At 45.9% G+C, this 16,079-nt stretch overlaps 1 protein-coding gene across 1 annotated transcript in view; it reads left to right on the top strand.

Annotated features, from left to right (window-relative positions):
- Positions 1-13,410, top strand: part of CBLIF (cobalamin binding intrinsic factor) — a 28,595-nt gene extending 15,185 nt beyond the window's left edge. Inside the window, exons 7-10 of the mRNA XM_038765334.1 lie at positions 4,250-4,427; positions 8,883-9,084; positions 10,101-10,219; positions 13,199-13,410. Of these exons, the coding sequence (XP_038621262.1) occupies positions 4,250-4,427; positions 8,883-9,084; positions 10,101-10,219; positions 13,199-13,260 (561 nt within the window). The 3' untranslated portion in view covers positions 13,261-13,410. The remainder of the gene's footprint in view (positions 1-4,249; positions 4,428-8,882; positions 9,085-10,100; positions 10,220-13,198) is intronic.
- The last annotated feature ends 2,669 nt before the right edge of the window (positions 13,411-16,079 follow it).

Here is a 16,079-nt window from a genome sequence, read left to right as displayed (position 1 = left end):
GTGTCAACTCGTCAGAACAAACAGAAATAAAGCTAAATGCGCATCATTAACAAAATAAATAGAATAGTAAATATGTACAAGTAAAATAGAGCAGTCAATCTGTATAAACATATATACAGGTGCTGTGGGGAGGGGAAGGAGGTAGGGCGGGGGGGATGGGGAGGAGGAGAGGAAAACGGGGGCTCAGCCTGGGAAGGCCTCTTGGAGGAGGTGAGCTCTCAGTAGGGCTTTGAAAGGAGGAAGAGAGCTAGCTTAGTGGATGTGTGGAGGGAGGGCATTCCGGGCCGGGGGAGGACGTGGGCCGGGGGTCGACGGTGGGACAGGTGAGAACGAGGTACAGTGAGGTGGTTAGCGGTGGCAGAGGAGCGGAGGGTGTGGGCTGGGCTGGAGAAGGAGAGAAGGGAGGTGAGGTAGGGGCGGGCGAGGGGATGGACAGCCTGGAAGCCAAGAGTGAGGAGTTTTTGCTTGATCTGTAGGTTGACAGGCAGCCACTGGAGATTTTTGAGGAGGGTAGTGACATGCCCAGAGTGTTTCTGCACAAATATGATCCGGGCAGCAGCGTGAAGTATAGACTGAAGTGGGGAGAGACAGGAGGATGGGAGACGAGAGAGGAGGCTGATGCAGTAAGCCAGTCGGGATAAGATGAGAGATTGAACCAGCAAAGTAGCGGTTTGGATGGAGAGGAAAGGGCAGATCTTGGCGATGCTGCGGGGGTGAGACCGGCAGATTTTGGTGACCGACTGGATGTCCCGCAAAGCGCTCACAGTCTTAATCCCCGTTTTACAGTTGAGGTAACTGAGGCCTAGAGTGAAGTGATTTGCCCAAGGTCCCACAACAGACAAGTGGAGGAGCAGGCACTAGAACTCAGGTCCTTCTGATTCCCAGGCCCATGCTCTAGCCAATAGGTCACGCTGCTTCTCTAGCGCTTAACAAAATACCATAATCATGGTATTGAGAGTAAGAACACCTGGACTTTAGTTCATTCATTCATTCAATCATATTTATTGAGCGCTTACTGTGTGCAGAACACTGTACTAAGCGCTTGGGAAGTACAAGTTGGCAGCATATAGAGATGGTCCCTACCCAACAGCGGGTTCACAGTCTAGAAGGGGGAGACAGAGAACGAAACAAAACATATTAACAAAATAAAATAAATAGAATAAATATGTACAGATAAAATAGAGTAATAATAAATAAGTAGAGTAATCAATAAATAGAGTTGTAACACTGCACTTGCTGAGTCGACGCCTCAAAAATCTCCAGTGGCTACCGATCAATCTGCGCATCAGGCAGAAACTCCTCACCCTGGGCTTCCAGGCTGTCCATCCCCTCGCCCCCTCCTACCTCACCTCCCTTCTCTCCTTCTCCAGCCCAGCCCGCACCCTCTGCTCCTCCGCCGCTAATCTCCTCACCGTACCTCGTTCTCACCTGTCCCGCCATCGACCCCCGGCCCACGTCCTCCCCCGGGCCTGGAATGCCCTCCCTCTGCCCATCCGCCAAGCTAGCTCTCTTCCTCCCTTCAAGGCCCTACTGAGAGCTCACCTCCTCCAGGAGGCCTTCCCAGATTGAGCCCCTTTCTTCCTCTCCCCCTCGTCCCCCTCTCCATCCCCCCATCTTACCTCCTTCCCTTCCCCACAACACCTGTATATATGTATATATGTGTGTACATATTTATTACTCTATTTATTTATTTATTTATTTATTTTACTTGTACATATCTATTCTATTTATTTTATTTTGTTAGTATGTTTGGTTTTGTTCTCTGTCTCCCCTTTTAGAATGTGAGCCCACTGTCGGGTAGGGACTGTCTCTATATATTGCCAATTTGTACTTCCCAAGCGCTTAGTACAGTGCTCTGCACATAGTAAGTGCTCAATAAATACAATTGATGATGATGATGACTTCAAAGTCTTTTAATGTCCCCAGGACTCAGTTTCTCCACTGGTAAAATGGGGCTAGACAGAGCCCTGAAGAGGGAACCTAATGGTTGATTTCATAGGGCCTTTGTGAGGAGAAATGAGAAAATTAACTGTGAGCCCACTGTTGGGTAGGGACTGTCTCTATATGATGCCAACTTGTACTTCCCAAGCGCTTAGTACAGTGCTCTGCACACAGTAAGTGCTCAATAAATACGACTGATTGATATATATGGAAACAATGAATTTCTTGATCAGAAGGTGCAGCATGAATCAAGGAATGATTGTCTAATCATGATCAGGGTTCTATGTATTGATGGAATTATTCATATTTTTGTGTTCATCTGATTCTTGATCCCTTTCTCCTCCTCAGCCAAAATTACAATTTCCAGCCTCTTCTCCATAACGAAAACTGTTTACCCTTTTTTTAATGGTATTTATGAAGCACTTTAAGGAGCCAAGCACAGACACAAAGTAATCATATCACACGTTTGAGAAGCATTGTGGCTTAGTGGATAGAGCATGAACTTGGGAGTCAAAAGGACTTGCGTTCTAATCCCAGCTCCACCACACGTCTGCTCGTAACCTTGGACAAATCGCTTAACTTCTCTGGGCCTCAGTTGTCTCATCTGTAAAATGGGGATTAAGACCATGAGTCCCCTGTGGGACAGGGACTGTGTCCAACCTGATTAACTTGTATCTACCTCAGCGCTTGGAACAGTGCTTGGCACATAGTAAACACTTAACAAGTACCATAATAATTATCCTTATTATTATATCCGACACAGTCTCTGTCCGACACGAAGCTCACAGTCTAAGAAACAAACAGAGCAGGTGTCTTTTCTCCATTTTAGAGATGAGGAAATTGAGGGCCCAAAGAGGGTAAATGGCTGGCCCGAGGTCACCCAACAGACTAGTGGCAGAATTAGAACCCAGGTCTTGGGACTCATTCATTCATTCATTCAATGATATTTATTGAGTGATTACTTTGTGCAGAGCACTGTACTAAGCACTTGGGAAGTACAAGTTGGCAACATATAGAGACGGTCCCTACCCAACAGTGGGCTCACAGTCTAGAAGGGGGAGACAGAGAACAAAACAAAACATCTTAACAAAATAAAATAAATAGAATATGTACAAATAAAATAAATGAATAAATAAATAGAGTAATAAATACGTACAAACATATATACATATATACAGGTGCTGTGGGAAGGGGAAGGAGGTAAGGCAGGGAGGATGAGGGGGGGAGAGGAAGGAGGGGGCTCAGTCTGGGAAGGCCTCCTAACTCCGGTACCTGTGCTCTTTTACTAGGCCATGCTGCCTTGGAATAATGATGGCATTTATTAAGCGCTTACTATGTGCAAAGCACTGTTCTAAGCGCTGGAATCCACAGCTCCTGTGATTTTGAGAGACTCTATCTGAACGGAGATGAATTATGGCAGTATCATCGCAGTGGGAAGGGGGAATGGTCCACAGTGGTCCAGATCATGCTGGGAGTTTGTCTGTCAACTTGTCTCAGCTCCCGGGGACTTTCGGGACAGTGCTGGAGTTCAATGCTGAGCTCAAGCAGGTTATCACGTCCCCCTTCATGAAGTCATATCGAAATTTATTAAGGTCACATCTCCTCCAAGAGGCCTTCCCTGACTAAGCCCTTTTCTCCCAACTCCTTCTCCCTTCTGTGTTGTCAAGTGCATAATTGCACTTGAATTTCTGGCCCAACAGCACTTACATACATATCTTCCTTCCCCTGGCCCGGAATGCCCTCCCTCCACATATACGCCAAACTAGCTCTCTTCCTCCCTTCAAGGCCCTACCGGGAGCTCACCTCCTCCAGGAGGCCTTCCCACACTGAGCCTCTTTTTACCTCTCCTCCTCCCTATCCCCCCACCCTACCCCTTCCCCTCCCCACAGCACTTGTATACATTTGTACAGATTTATCACTCTACTTATTTTACTTGTCCATATTTACTATTCTATTTATTTTGTCAATGATGTGCATCTAGCTTTAATTCTATTCGTTCTGACGACTTTGACACCTGTCTCCATGTTTTGTTTCGTTGTCCGTCTCCCCCTTCTAGACTGTGAGCCCGTCCTTGGGTAGAGGCCGTCTCTATATGTTGCCGACTTAGACTTCCCAAGCGCTTAGTCCACACAGTAGGCGCTCAATAAATACGATTGAATGAATGAAAGAATGACGGCCACCCTCCAAGTTTGGGGGTCCAGAAATCTGGCAGATCATTAATGAACAATAATGAATCATGCCCTGCTGCTGCAGGCTTTTGTCTACATTGCGGAATCTCTCCAGTGCTGATTCTCTATTTGCGTCCCAGGCCCTCTCTGTCTCACCCGTGCAGCCGAACCGAAAGTGGGACTGCGAGAAGACTATGGATACTGTACTCCTGGAGATCGAACGGGAGAAATTCAACAACCCCATGGCCATTGCTCAGGTCCTGCCTTCCCTGAAAGGCAAAACCTACCTGGATGTCGTCTCCGTCACCTGTCCTTCGGGTAAGAATTCCTCCAGATCCACCATCCGTTAACGTGTTAAAATGGGCAGGAGGGGTTTTTCCTTCAGCTCTCAGTCCCAAAGCAAAATCTGAAAAGATCCAGATTTGTGGTCCTGGTTTCACTGATCTGCCCCATTCCTGCTCGGTCTGTGGGTTCTCAAATGTCCCAGGAATCTCTAGACATCTTGCCATGGCAACCAAGTCAAATATTCCGGAATTCTCTTGCTCGGTTGCTGCACGACACCTTGGCTGGCGGAGTTGTCCCTGTTAAATTAAATAATTCATTCGTTTAATTGTACTTCATGAAGCTCTTACTCTGTGCAAAGCACTGTACCAAGTGCTTTCATTCATTCATTCATTCAATCGTATTTACTGAGCGCTTACTCTGTGCAGAGCACTGTACTAAGCACTTGGGAAGTACAAGTTGGCAACATACAGAGACGGTCCCTACCCAACAGTGGGCTCACAGTCTAGAAGGGGGAGACAGACAACAAAACAAAAAATATAAACCAAATAAAATAAATAGAATAAATACGTACAAGTAAAATAAATAAATAGAGTAATAAATATGTGCAAACATATATACATATATACAGGCTTATATATATGCATATATATATGCTTGAGAATGTACCAGTGTAACAGATACATTCCCTGCCCACAGTGAGCTTACAGTCTCGGGGGGGAGACAGACATTAACATACATAAATAAGTAAATAAATACAATTCTGATATATACATCTGTCCTGTGGGGATGGGAGGGAAGATGACATTAACATACATAAATAAGTAAATAAATACAATTCCGATATATACATCTGTCCTGTGGGGATGGGAGGGAGGGAGCAAGTCAGGATGACGCAGAAGGGATGGGGAAAGGAGGAGAGGAGGGCTTAATCAGGGAAGGCTTCTCGGAGGAGATGTGCTTCAATTAGAGAAGCAGCGCGGCTCAATGGAAAGAGCACGGGCTTGGGAGTCAGAGGTCATGGGTTCAAATCCCGCCTCTGCCAATTGTCAGCTGTGTGACTGTGGGCAAGTCACTTGACATCTATAAAATGGGGATTAAGACTGTGAGCCCCACTTGGGACAACCTGATCACCTTATATCCTCCCCAGAGCTTAGAACAGTGCTTTACACATAGTAAACGCTTAACAAATGTTGTTATTATTATTATTATTAAGGTTTCAAAGTGGGGGAGAGAAACGATCTGTCTGATATGAGGAGGGAAGGCGTCCAGGCCAGAGGTAGGATGCGGATGAGAGGTTGCCGGCAAGACAGATGAGATTGAGGAACGGTGAGAAGATTAGTATTAGAGGAATAAAGTGTGCAGGCTGGGTTGTAGGAGGAGAGTAGAGAGGTGAGGTAGAAGGGAACAAGGGGATTAAGTGCTTTAAAGCCAATGGTGAGGACCTTTTGTTTGATGCGGAAGTGGATGGGCAACCACTGGAATTTCTTGTGGAGTGGGAAACGTGGTCTGAACATTTCTGATGAAAAATGATCCGAGCAGCAGAAGAGAATGTGGACTGGAGCGGGGAGAGACAGGAGGCAGGGAGGTCAGCAAGAAGGCTGATACAATAATCAAGGCGGGATAGGATAAATGCTCGCATTAAAATGTGGTAGTAGTTTGGAGGGAAAGGAAGGGGCGGATTTTAGCGATGTTGTGAAGGTAGAACTGACAGGATTTAGTGATGGCTTGAATATAATAATAATAATAATGGCATTTATTAAGCGCTTACTATGTGCAAAGCACTGTTCTAAGCTCTGGGGAAGTTACAAGGTGATCAGTTTGTCCCACGGGGGGCTCCCAGTCTTAATCCCCATTTTACAGATGAGGTAACTGAGGCACAGAGAAGTGACTTGCCCAAAGTCACAATGGGTTGAACGAGAGAGAAGAATTGAGGCTAATGCCAAGGTTGCGGGCTTGTGAGACAGTAAAATAGGTGGTGGTGTCGTCAACAGTGATGGGAAAGTCAACGGGAGGATGGGGCTTGGGTGGCAGGGTAAGAAGTTCAGTTTTAACCATATTAAGTTTGAGGTGATGGGAGGACATCCAAAACAGAGATGTCTTGAAGGCGGGAGGAAAGGCGAGACTGCAGAGAGGGAGAGAGATCAGGAATGGAGATGTAATAGCAGCCAGGTTCTCTGGATTCGCTTTCCTGGTGCTTTCTTTCAATCAATCAATCAATCAATCGTATTTATTGAGCACTTACTGTGTGCAGAGCACTGTACTAAGCGCTTGGGAAGTACAAGTTGGCAACATATAGAGACAGTCCCTACCCAACAGTGGACTCACAGTCTAAAAGCAGCGTGGCTCAGTGGAACGAGCATGGGCTTTGGAGTCAGAGGTCATGGGTTCGAATCCCTACTCCGCCACATGTCTGTTGTGTGACCTTGGGCAAGTCACTTAACTTCTCTGAGCCTCAGTTATCTCATCTGTAAAATGGGGATTAAGACTGTGAGCCCCAAGTGGGACAACTTGATCACCTTGAATTCCCCCCCCAGCGCTTAGAACAGTGCTCTGCACATAGTAAGCACTTAACAAATGCCATCATCATTATTATTATAAAAGGGGGAGACAAGTTGCTGAGTTAAGACCCAAGCCCAGTTAAGGCCCCAGGTGGCCTTTGGGCGGGCATTTCGATGGCAATGGTGGTCTGCCCGGCCAAAGCCAAGCGGAGAACCACTCCCTCTTGGATTTGCTCCCTTTATTCACCCCTCCCTCAGCCCCACAGCACTGATGTGCTTCCTCTCCTCCTCCCCACCCCCCCCACCCTACCTCCTTCCCTTCCCCACAGCACTTGTATATATTTGTACAGATTGATCAGTCATTCATTCATTCAGTTGTATTTATTGAGCACTTACAGTGTGCAGAGCACTGTACTAAGCACTTGGGAAGTACAAGTTGGCAACATATAGAGACGGTCCCTACCCAACAATGGGCTCACAGTCTAGAAGGGGGAGACAGACAACAAAACAAAACATATTAACAAAAGAAAATAAATAGGATAGTAAGTATGTACAAGTAAAATAAATAGAGTAATAAATCTGTACAAACTTATATACAGGGGCTGTGGGGAGGGGAAGGAGGTAGGGTGGGGGTGGATGGGGAGGGGGAGAGGAAGGAGGAAGCTCAAATCTATTTTATTTATTTATTCTATTTATTAATTTATCTATTTTATTAATGACATGCATAGAGCTATAATTCTATTTATTCGGACGGCTTTGCGGTTTTGACACCCGTCTACATGTTTCGTTTTGTCGTCTGTCTCCCCCTTCTAGACTGTGAGCCCGTTGTTGGGTAGGGACTGTCTCGATGCGTTGCCGACTTGGACTTCCCGAGTGCTTAGTACAGTGCTCTGCACATAGTAAGTGCTCAATAAATACGATTGAATGAATGAATGAATGAATGAATGACTGGTAATCCATTCCCCCTTCCCCACTCTCCTGCCCCCTCTAAGCTCCATCCTCCCCTTTCCCCATCCTCCTTCTGCCCCCCATCGTCCCCCTACCTACTCCACCTCCATCCCACCCCTTCCCCACTCTTTCTACCCTCTCCCACCCTCCTGCTCTCATGTCCCACTCCCTTCTGCGTCACTCCAACTTCTTCCCTTCCCTCTTGCCCCCTTTCCCTGCCCCACAGCACTTATGGATAGATCTGTCATTTTATTGATTTCTACTGATGTCTATTTCTATTGATGTCTGTCTCCCCCCTCTAGACTGTGAGCTTGTTGTGCGCAGGGACTGTCACTTTTAATTGCCCTGTTGTACTTTCATAAGCGCTTAGTACAGTGCTCTGCACACAGTAAGCACTTAATAAATACACTTGAGTGAAGGAATGAATCCTCGTCACACCTCTTTCCCTCCAAACTGCAAGCTCGTGGGCAGGGAGCATGTCTACCAACTCTGTTGAAGGGCAAGTGAAGTCAAGTGCAAGTGCAAGTGAAGCGAACTCAAGCGTTTAGTGCAGTGCTCTGTACCCAGGAGGTGCTCAATAAATACCATTGATGGATTAATACTGATCAATATGCCGTTGCATTAAGCCCCTGCATCCTGGGTTAATCAAGAATGCACGGGCAAGGCTGAACAGGTACTAACGTCTAGTGGCCATGTTCATTCATTCATTCAATTGTATTTATTGAGCACTTACTGTGTGCAGAGCACTGTACTAAGCGCTTGGGAAGTACAAGTCGGCAACATATAGAGATGGTCCCTACCCAACAACGGGCTCAAAGTCCGGTGAGTCCGTTGTTGTCCGTCCGTTGTTAAAGGTGATTTAAAATTTTGAAAGTTTCCCAAGCCTCTTCGCAGCCCCTAGAATGGAAACAGAAGCTTCCAAAGGTCTTCAGAAATTTTTTCCAAGGTGATTCAATCACTACCATCCCCTGAGGAGGGCACCCGGAAATTCTGGCCCATCCTCGATCAACATTTTTCCACTCTAACTCTTTTGTCTCCATAGCTCCTGAGGGAAAGACCATTTCCCCCTCCTCTTCCTGCCCTCTTCCAACCTCCAGTTCAAATATTACAGTGCACTACACCATCAATAATCAGCTGAGAGGGGTGGACCTCCTCTTTAAAGCCACCTTGGCGGTCAGCGTGCTCAAGGGCTCCGTCTTGCTTACTGTCCTCGAGGAAGCCCAGCGCATCAACTCCATGTTCAGGTGAGTGAGGACCTCGAAAAACTCCAGCATCAAACAAAAACTCTTCCTTTAAAGCCCCCCATCACCTTGCCTCCTCCTACCTCACCTCGCTACTCTCCTACTAAAACGCAGCCCGCGCACTTTGCTCCTCTAATCCTAACCTTCTCACCGGGCCTCAATGTCGTCTAGCTTGCTGCCAACCCCTCGCCCACGTCCTGCCACCGGCTTGGAAAGCCCTCCCTCCTCAAATCTGACAGTGTCTCTCCCCGCCTCAAATCCTTATTGAAGGCACATCTCCTCTAAGAGGTCTTCCCTGATAAGCCCTCCTTCCCTCCTCCTGCTTCCTTCTGCTTCGGCCTCACTTTCTCCTTTTGTCCTTCCCGTTACAGCCCTAATGTCCGCATCTGTAATTTGTTTATTTTCTGTGTCCCCCACGTCTAGACTGTAAGGCTACTGTGGGCAGGGAATGTGTCTGTTTACTGTTGTACTCTCCCAAGGGCTTAGTTCAGCGCTCCGCACACAGTAAGTTCTCAATAAGTATGATCCATTCATTCATTCAATCGTATTTATTGAGCGCTTACTGACTAAGAGCTTGGGAAGTACAAGTTATTGAATGATGAATAATAATGATAATAATGGCATTTATTAAGCACTTACTATGTGCAAAGCACTGTTCTAAGCGCTGGGGAGGCTACAAGGTGATCAGGTTGTCCCCCGGGGGGGCTGAATAAATGCCTGAATCCCCTGGAAGTACGTTCTTTCCCTCCCATTTGCCGATCACCTGGGAATGTATCTACCAGCTCCGCTGCATTGTACTCTTCCAAGTGCTCAGTACACCGAGCGCTCAGTAAATACCACTGAAGGATTGACTGCAGTCTTCCTCCTCCTCCCTACTTCCGAGTTTCCCTCATCTTGTCTAGCTCTGCAGTCCCTCGAATCTTCTCCATTTGGTTTCTCCCCTTCCCTCCGTTCTCCGAGTCGGCCTGAGCCCCGTGACTGTGCCCAATCGATCCTGAGATTTCCGATGTTTTGAGTAGATTTGAATACTCGGTGACATCCTGGGGGATCTTCATCTCGTCCATCAACAACCTGGCTGAAAACGCCAACCAGAGGACGTACTGGCAGTTCCTCAGTGGCCAAATCCCACTGGATCAAGGTGGGAGAGGGGAAGAAGTGGGACATTTCCTCAAGGGGTGGAGGGTTGGAGTGGCAGGGGACGCTGAGAGCCGGGGAGAGCCAGTAAACCCTGCTTTCTTCTTATCTCCATTCTTCACACCCCTCATTCAAGTTCCCTCTCGTGCTGTCCCTTTCCCTTCTTTTTTTTAAATGGTATTTGTCAAGTCAGTGGAAAACGGCCAGGCTTGGGAGTCAGAGGTCATGGGTCCCAATCCCGCCGCTTGGCAGCTGTGTGACTTTGGGCAAGTCACTTCACTTCTCTGTGCCTCAGTTGCCCTGTTGCCATGTGCCTCCACGTGTCCGGAGCAGCGGGGAGACGGGCACGGGCAATGGAAGAACACAGGCCAGGCTAGTCTCAAGGTGGACGAGGAGACTGTTTATTGGGTTAAGCAGCAAGACTTTTATATCTTTCAGTCACATTCTGTATTTTTCCATGTTGCTGTGTTTATAACTAACACGGCCATTCTGTAACCTTCAAAACCTGTAACAAGCAACACCCGTCTATGCAAGGCCATAGGGCCTCATCTGTAAAATGGGGATTAAGACCTTGAGCCCCACATGGGACAACCTGATCACCTTGGATCCTCCCCAGCGCTTAGAACAGTGCTTTGCACATACTAAGTGCTTAACAGATACCAAAATTATTATTAAGCGCTTTCTACGTGCTACGTACTAAGCTCCTTCCTTTTCTGCTTTCTCCTCTCAAGCAGTTTGTTATTGCTCTTCTGCCCCATCCTTAACCCTTGGCTTCCGCAAAAGCAGAATGACTGTGTGGGGGCCTTGTCTAGAAACGAGATGAGAAAGTGGAATTGATTTGAGAAGCAGTGTGGCTCAGTGGAAAGAGCCCGGGCTTTGGAGTCAGAGGTCATGGGTTCAAATCCCGCCTCTGCCAGTTGCCAGCTGTGTGACTATGGGCAAGTCACTTCACTTCTCTGGGCCTCAGTTCCCTCATCTGTCAAATGAGGATGAAGACTGTGAGCCCCCCGGGGGACAACCAGATCACCTTGTAACCTCCCCAGTGCTTAGAACAGTGCTTTGCACACAGTAAGCGCTTAATAAATGCTATCATTATTATTATTATTATTATTTGAGGAACTAATGCATCTTAGTACAGTGCTCTGCACACAGTAAGCGCTCAATAAATACGATTGATGATCTTATATTTTCCCGTGAACACCGGAGCTGACCGAAAGGCGGCAACTCCGGACAAACAGCCCTCCTGGAACTCATCGGATTTTCTCACCCCATTCCCTAAAATTTATGATATTTTGTGCAGTGAGAGAAGTTTCCTCGGGACCGGGTGAAAAGAGGGTGTTTTATTCAAAGCCTCGAGGTGTGAAGGGAGCGGTTTTCATTTGTCACCTTTTCCTGACACTGGGACTCTCCGCTCTAATGGGGAGGCAGGGTGGCCGGGGGAAGAATTCCAGCCCTTAGAGTCAGAGGACCCGGGGTCTAGTCCTGGCTCTGCCCCTTGACTACTGTGTGACTTCAGGCAAGTCACTTAACTGCCCTGTGCCTCAGTTTCCCCATTTATAAAATGGAGGCCTTGCCTTGCCTGTGAGGGCTAAATTAAAATAAATTACGTACCGATGATGTGCATCTAGCTTTATTCCTATTTGTTCTGACGACTTGACAACTGTCCACTTGTTTTGTCTTGTCGTCTGTGAGCCCGTTGTTGGGTAGGTACCATCTCTAGATGTTGCCAACTTGTACTTCCCAAGTGCTTAGTACAGTGCTCTGCACACAGTAAGCGCTCAATAAATATGATTGAATAAATGAATGGTAATAAAAACATTAAATAGAACTCCCTCTGGACTTTAAACTCATTGCGGGTAGGGGACATGTCTACCATGTCTACCAGAGAAGCAGCATGGCTCAGTGGGAAAAGCATGGGCTTTGGAGTCAGAGGTCATGGGTTCGAATCCCAGCTCCGCCACCTGTCTGCTGTGTGACCTTGGGCAAGTCATTTAACTTCTCTGAGCCTCAGTTCCCTCATCTGTAAAATGGGGATTAAGACTGTGAGCCCCCGTGGGACAACCTGATCAGCTTGTATTCCCTTCAGTGCTTAGAACAATCAATCAATCAATCAATCAATCAATCGTATTTATTGAGCGCTTACTGTATGCAGAGCACTGTACTAAGCACTTGGGAAGTACAAGCTGGCAACATATAGAGACAGTCCATACCCAACAGTGGGCTCACAGTCTAAAAGGGGGAGACAGAGAACAAAACCAAACATACTAACAAAATAAAATAAATAGAATAGATAGGCATAAGTAAAATAAATAAATAGAGTAATAAATATTTACAAACATATATACATATATACAGGTGCTGTGGGGAAGGGAAGGAGGTAAGATGCGGGGGATGGAGAGGAGGACGACGGGGAGAGGAAGGAAGAGGCTCAGTATGGGAAGGCCTCCTGGAGGAGGTGAGCTCTCAGTAGGGCCTTGAAGGGAACAGTGCTAGAACAGTGCTTTGCACATAGTAAGTGCTTGACCAATACCATTGTTATTATTATTATTACCAATAATTATTACCAATTATTACCATTATTATTACCAACTCTGTTATAGTGTACTCTCCCAAGCGCTTAGTACAGTACTCTGTACGCAGTAAGCAATCAGTAAATACCACTGATTGATTAATTGATTGAAGATAGCTTAGAGGGATAAACTCGCACAAGCGCAGTGTGAGTTTTGGAGCGGGTGTGGGGAAAGAGTAAGGGGGTAGAAGAGGAGGGAAGAGTGTATGTTCAAACAGTTTGGGTTTTGGAGGAGGGGGTGTGGATGGGAGGGAAGGAGCATGTGGGAGATGGGAATAGTAAACAGTTCAAGTGAAATCTTCACCTGGAAGGGCTACGGTTTCCAAAGGAAAATCTTAATCCCCTCCTTTGAGGGAAGGGGATGGGACGAGTCGCCGTTTCTGCTACCTTCTCACCCACCTTCTTTCCCTCCAGGTGTATCCTACTACGTTCCCGTCAACAACGAACACATCATGGCCAACTTCACTCAGTACTAAGTCATCCAGACTTCACCCCCTTCTGCAGAGCGGTGTTCTCTTCCACACCGAAAGCACACTCCTCCCCTCTCCCTGGCCCAGAGCCCTTGGAATCATTAGAATTTCACCACTTCTCTCAAGAAGAAATTAAACCTTACGAGGCTTTTGAAAATCTCTTGAACTTTTTTGTGCTTTGGAAGTGCCTGGAGAGGCCCCGGGCTAAAATGTCCCCATTCTCACTTCATTTCCTTGGAGTGTATTACTTCCATTTTTAAATAAGTTTCCCTTTTGGCTCAGGACCCAAGAAAACTCTCTTGACCTATTGCTTCGAAGCCAAGGTTGCCCCAGATATAGTCCCACTTGCATTTTAAATAAATTTCCCTTTTGGCTCAGGACCCAAGAAAACTCTTTTGACTTATTGCTTCGAAGCCAAGGTTGCCCCAGATATAGTCCCACTTGCATTTTAAATAAATTTCCCTTTTGGCTCAAGACCCAAGAAAACTCTCTCGACCTATTGCTTCGAAGCCAAGGTTGCCCCAGATTTAGTCCCACTTCCATTTTAAATAAATTTCCCTTTTGGCTCAGGACCCAAGAAAACTCTCTCGACCTATTGCTTTGAAGCCAAGGTTGCCCCAGATTTAGTCCCACTTGCATTTTAAATAAATTTCCCCTTTGGCTCAGGACCCAAAAAAACTCTGTCGACCTATTGCTTTGAAGCCAAGGTTGCCCCAGATTTAGTCCCACTTGCATTTTAAATAAATTTCCCTTTTGGCTCAGGACCCAAGAAAACTCTCTCGACCTATTGCTTTGAAGCGAAGGTTGCCCCGGATTTAGTCCCAGCAGAAAAGCTAGGGTTAGTCCTTCTCTTCTGGAGTGATTTGGCTTAGGTCACCTGGATTACTTGGTCCTTAATTTTCAATTTCTCCGGACTAGCTTTCTTTAGGGCAAACACAATATCGCATTTTCCTTCTGAAATTCACTACGGACTATGGAAAGGTGAGAAAAACACCCTCAGTTCTTACTCAGTTATTCATTCATTCATTCAATTGTATTTACTGAGTGCTTACTGTGTGCAGTAAGCGCTTAGTACAGTGCTCTGCACACAGTAAGTGCTCAATAAATACGATTGATTGCAGAGCACTGAAATAAGCACTTGGGAAGTACAAGTCGGCAACATCTAGAGACGGTCCCTACCCACCAACAGGCTCACAGTCTAGAAGGGGGAGACAGAAAACAAGACAAAACACGTAGACAGGTGTCAAAATCGTCAGAACAAATAGATTTAAATTAAATTAGAATTAGAATTAAATTAGAATTAAATTAAATTAAATTCTAATTAAAGCAAAGCAACCGATTTCCTCTGAGATAGCCTTTGTGAAGGCTCTCCAGAGCCTTTGTGAGTGAATGGAGTCCATTTTCTAAGCCTGGCAGCTTCCATCTCCCCGTCCTGTTTTGTGTGAGTTTAATTCTGGTTTTTCACTTTTTGAATGAATGAATGAATGAATTGAGTATTTACTGTGTGCATTGCCCTGTACCAAGCACTTAGGAGAGTACAATGTAACAATTTCCCTGCCTTTCTAGAGTGGCCCAGCATGTTGGAAAGAGCTCAAAGAGCAAAGGTAATCTGCAAAATGGGTATTATGCACCTGGATAATTAATAATAATAATAATAATAATGGTATTTGTTGAGCGCTTACTATGAGCCAAGCACTGTTCTAAGGGCTGGGGAGGTTACAAGGTAATCAGGTTGATGATGATGGTGGTATTTGTGTACAAAGGGTTGTCCCCTGTGGGGCTCCCAGTCTTCACCCCCATTTTACAGATGAAGTTACTGAGGTACAGAGACGTGAAGTGACTTGCCCAAAGTCACCCAGCTGACAAGTAGCGGAGCCGGGATTAGAACCCATGACCTGTGACTCCCAAGCCTGGGCTCCTTCCACTAAGCCACACTGTGGTGACAAACTCCTCCCCCTCTCCATCCCCCCGGCCTTACCTCCTTCCCTTCCCCACAGCGCCTGTATATATGTATATATGTTTGGACGGATTTATTACTCTATTTATTGATTTATTTTACTTGTACATATTTATTCTACTTATTTTATTTTGTTAATATGTTTTGTTTCGTTCTCTGTCTCACCCTTCTAGACTGTGAGCCCACTGTTGGGTAGGGACCGTCTCTATATGTTGCCAACTTGTGCTTCCCAAGCGCTTGATACAGTGCTCTGCACACAGTAAGCGCTCAATAAATACGATTGAATGAATGAATGAACGAATGAACTATACATTGTGGCACAATGTCAGATCAAAGAGGAACAGGGCCCCTCTTCAGGAGACCTGTAGCCGAAATTCCGGCCATCGGAAGGAACGATTTAGTATCATCCTATGTGGATGAAGTAATTTTCCATACTGGCAACTTAAACACTTCTCCCTGGGAATGAGTGGTAACCTCTCCCTTGTCCATGACTCTTCTTTCTCTTTCTTGGTGTCTCTCATAATAATAAAATAATAATAATAATGATAATAATATCTTTTTCTGGTGTATCTCATAATAATAAAATAATAATAATAATATATTTTTCTTGGTGCCTCTCATAATAATAAAATAATGAAATAATAATAATATATTTCTCTTCCTTGGTGTCTCTAATAATAATAATAATAATAATAATATGTTTTTCTTGGTGTCTCTAATAATAATAATAATGGCATTTATTAAGCGCTCACTATGTGCAAAGCACTGTTCTAAGCGCTGGGGAGGTTACCAGGTGATCAGGTTGTCCCACGGGGGGCTCACAGTCTTCATCCCCGTTTTACAGATGAGGGAACTGAGGCCCAGAGAA

Source organism: Tachyglossus aculeatus, chromosome 22, assembly GCF_015852505.1.
Source record: "Tachyglossus aculeatus isolate mTacAcu1 chromosome 22, mTacAcu1.pri, whole genome shotgun sequence".
Classification (NCBI taxonomy): Eukaryota; Metazoa; Chordata; class Mammalia; order Monotremata; family Tachyglossidae; genus Tachyglossus; species Tachyglossus aculeatus.
Note: the sequence above shows the minus strand (reverse complement) of the source record. Positions and strands in the feature narration are given on the sequence as shown.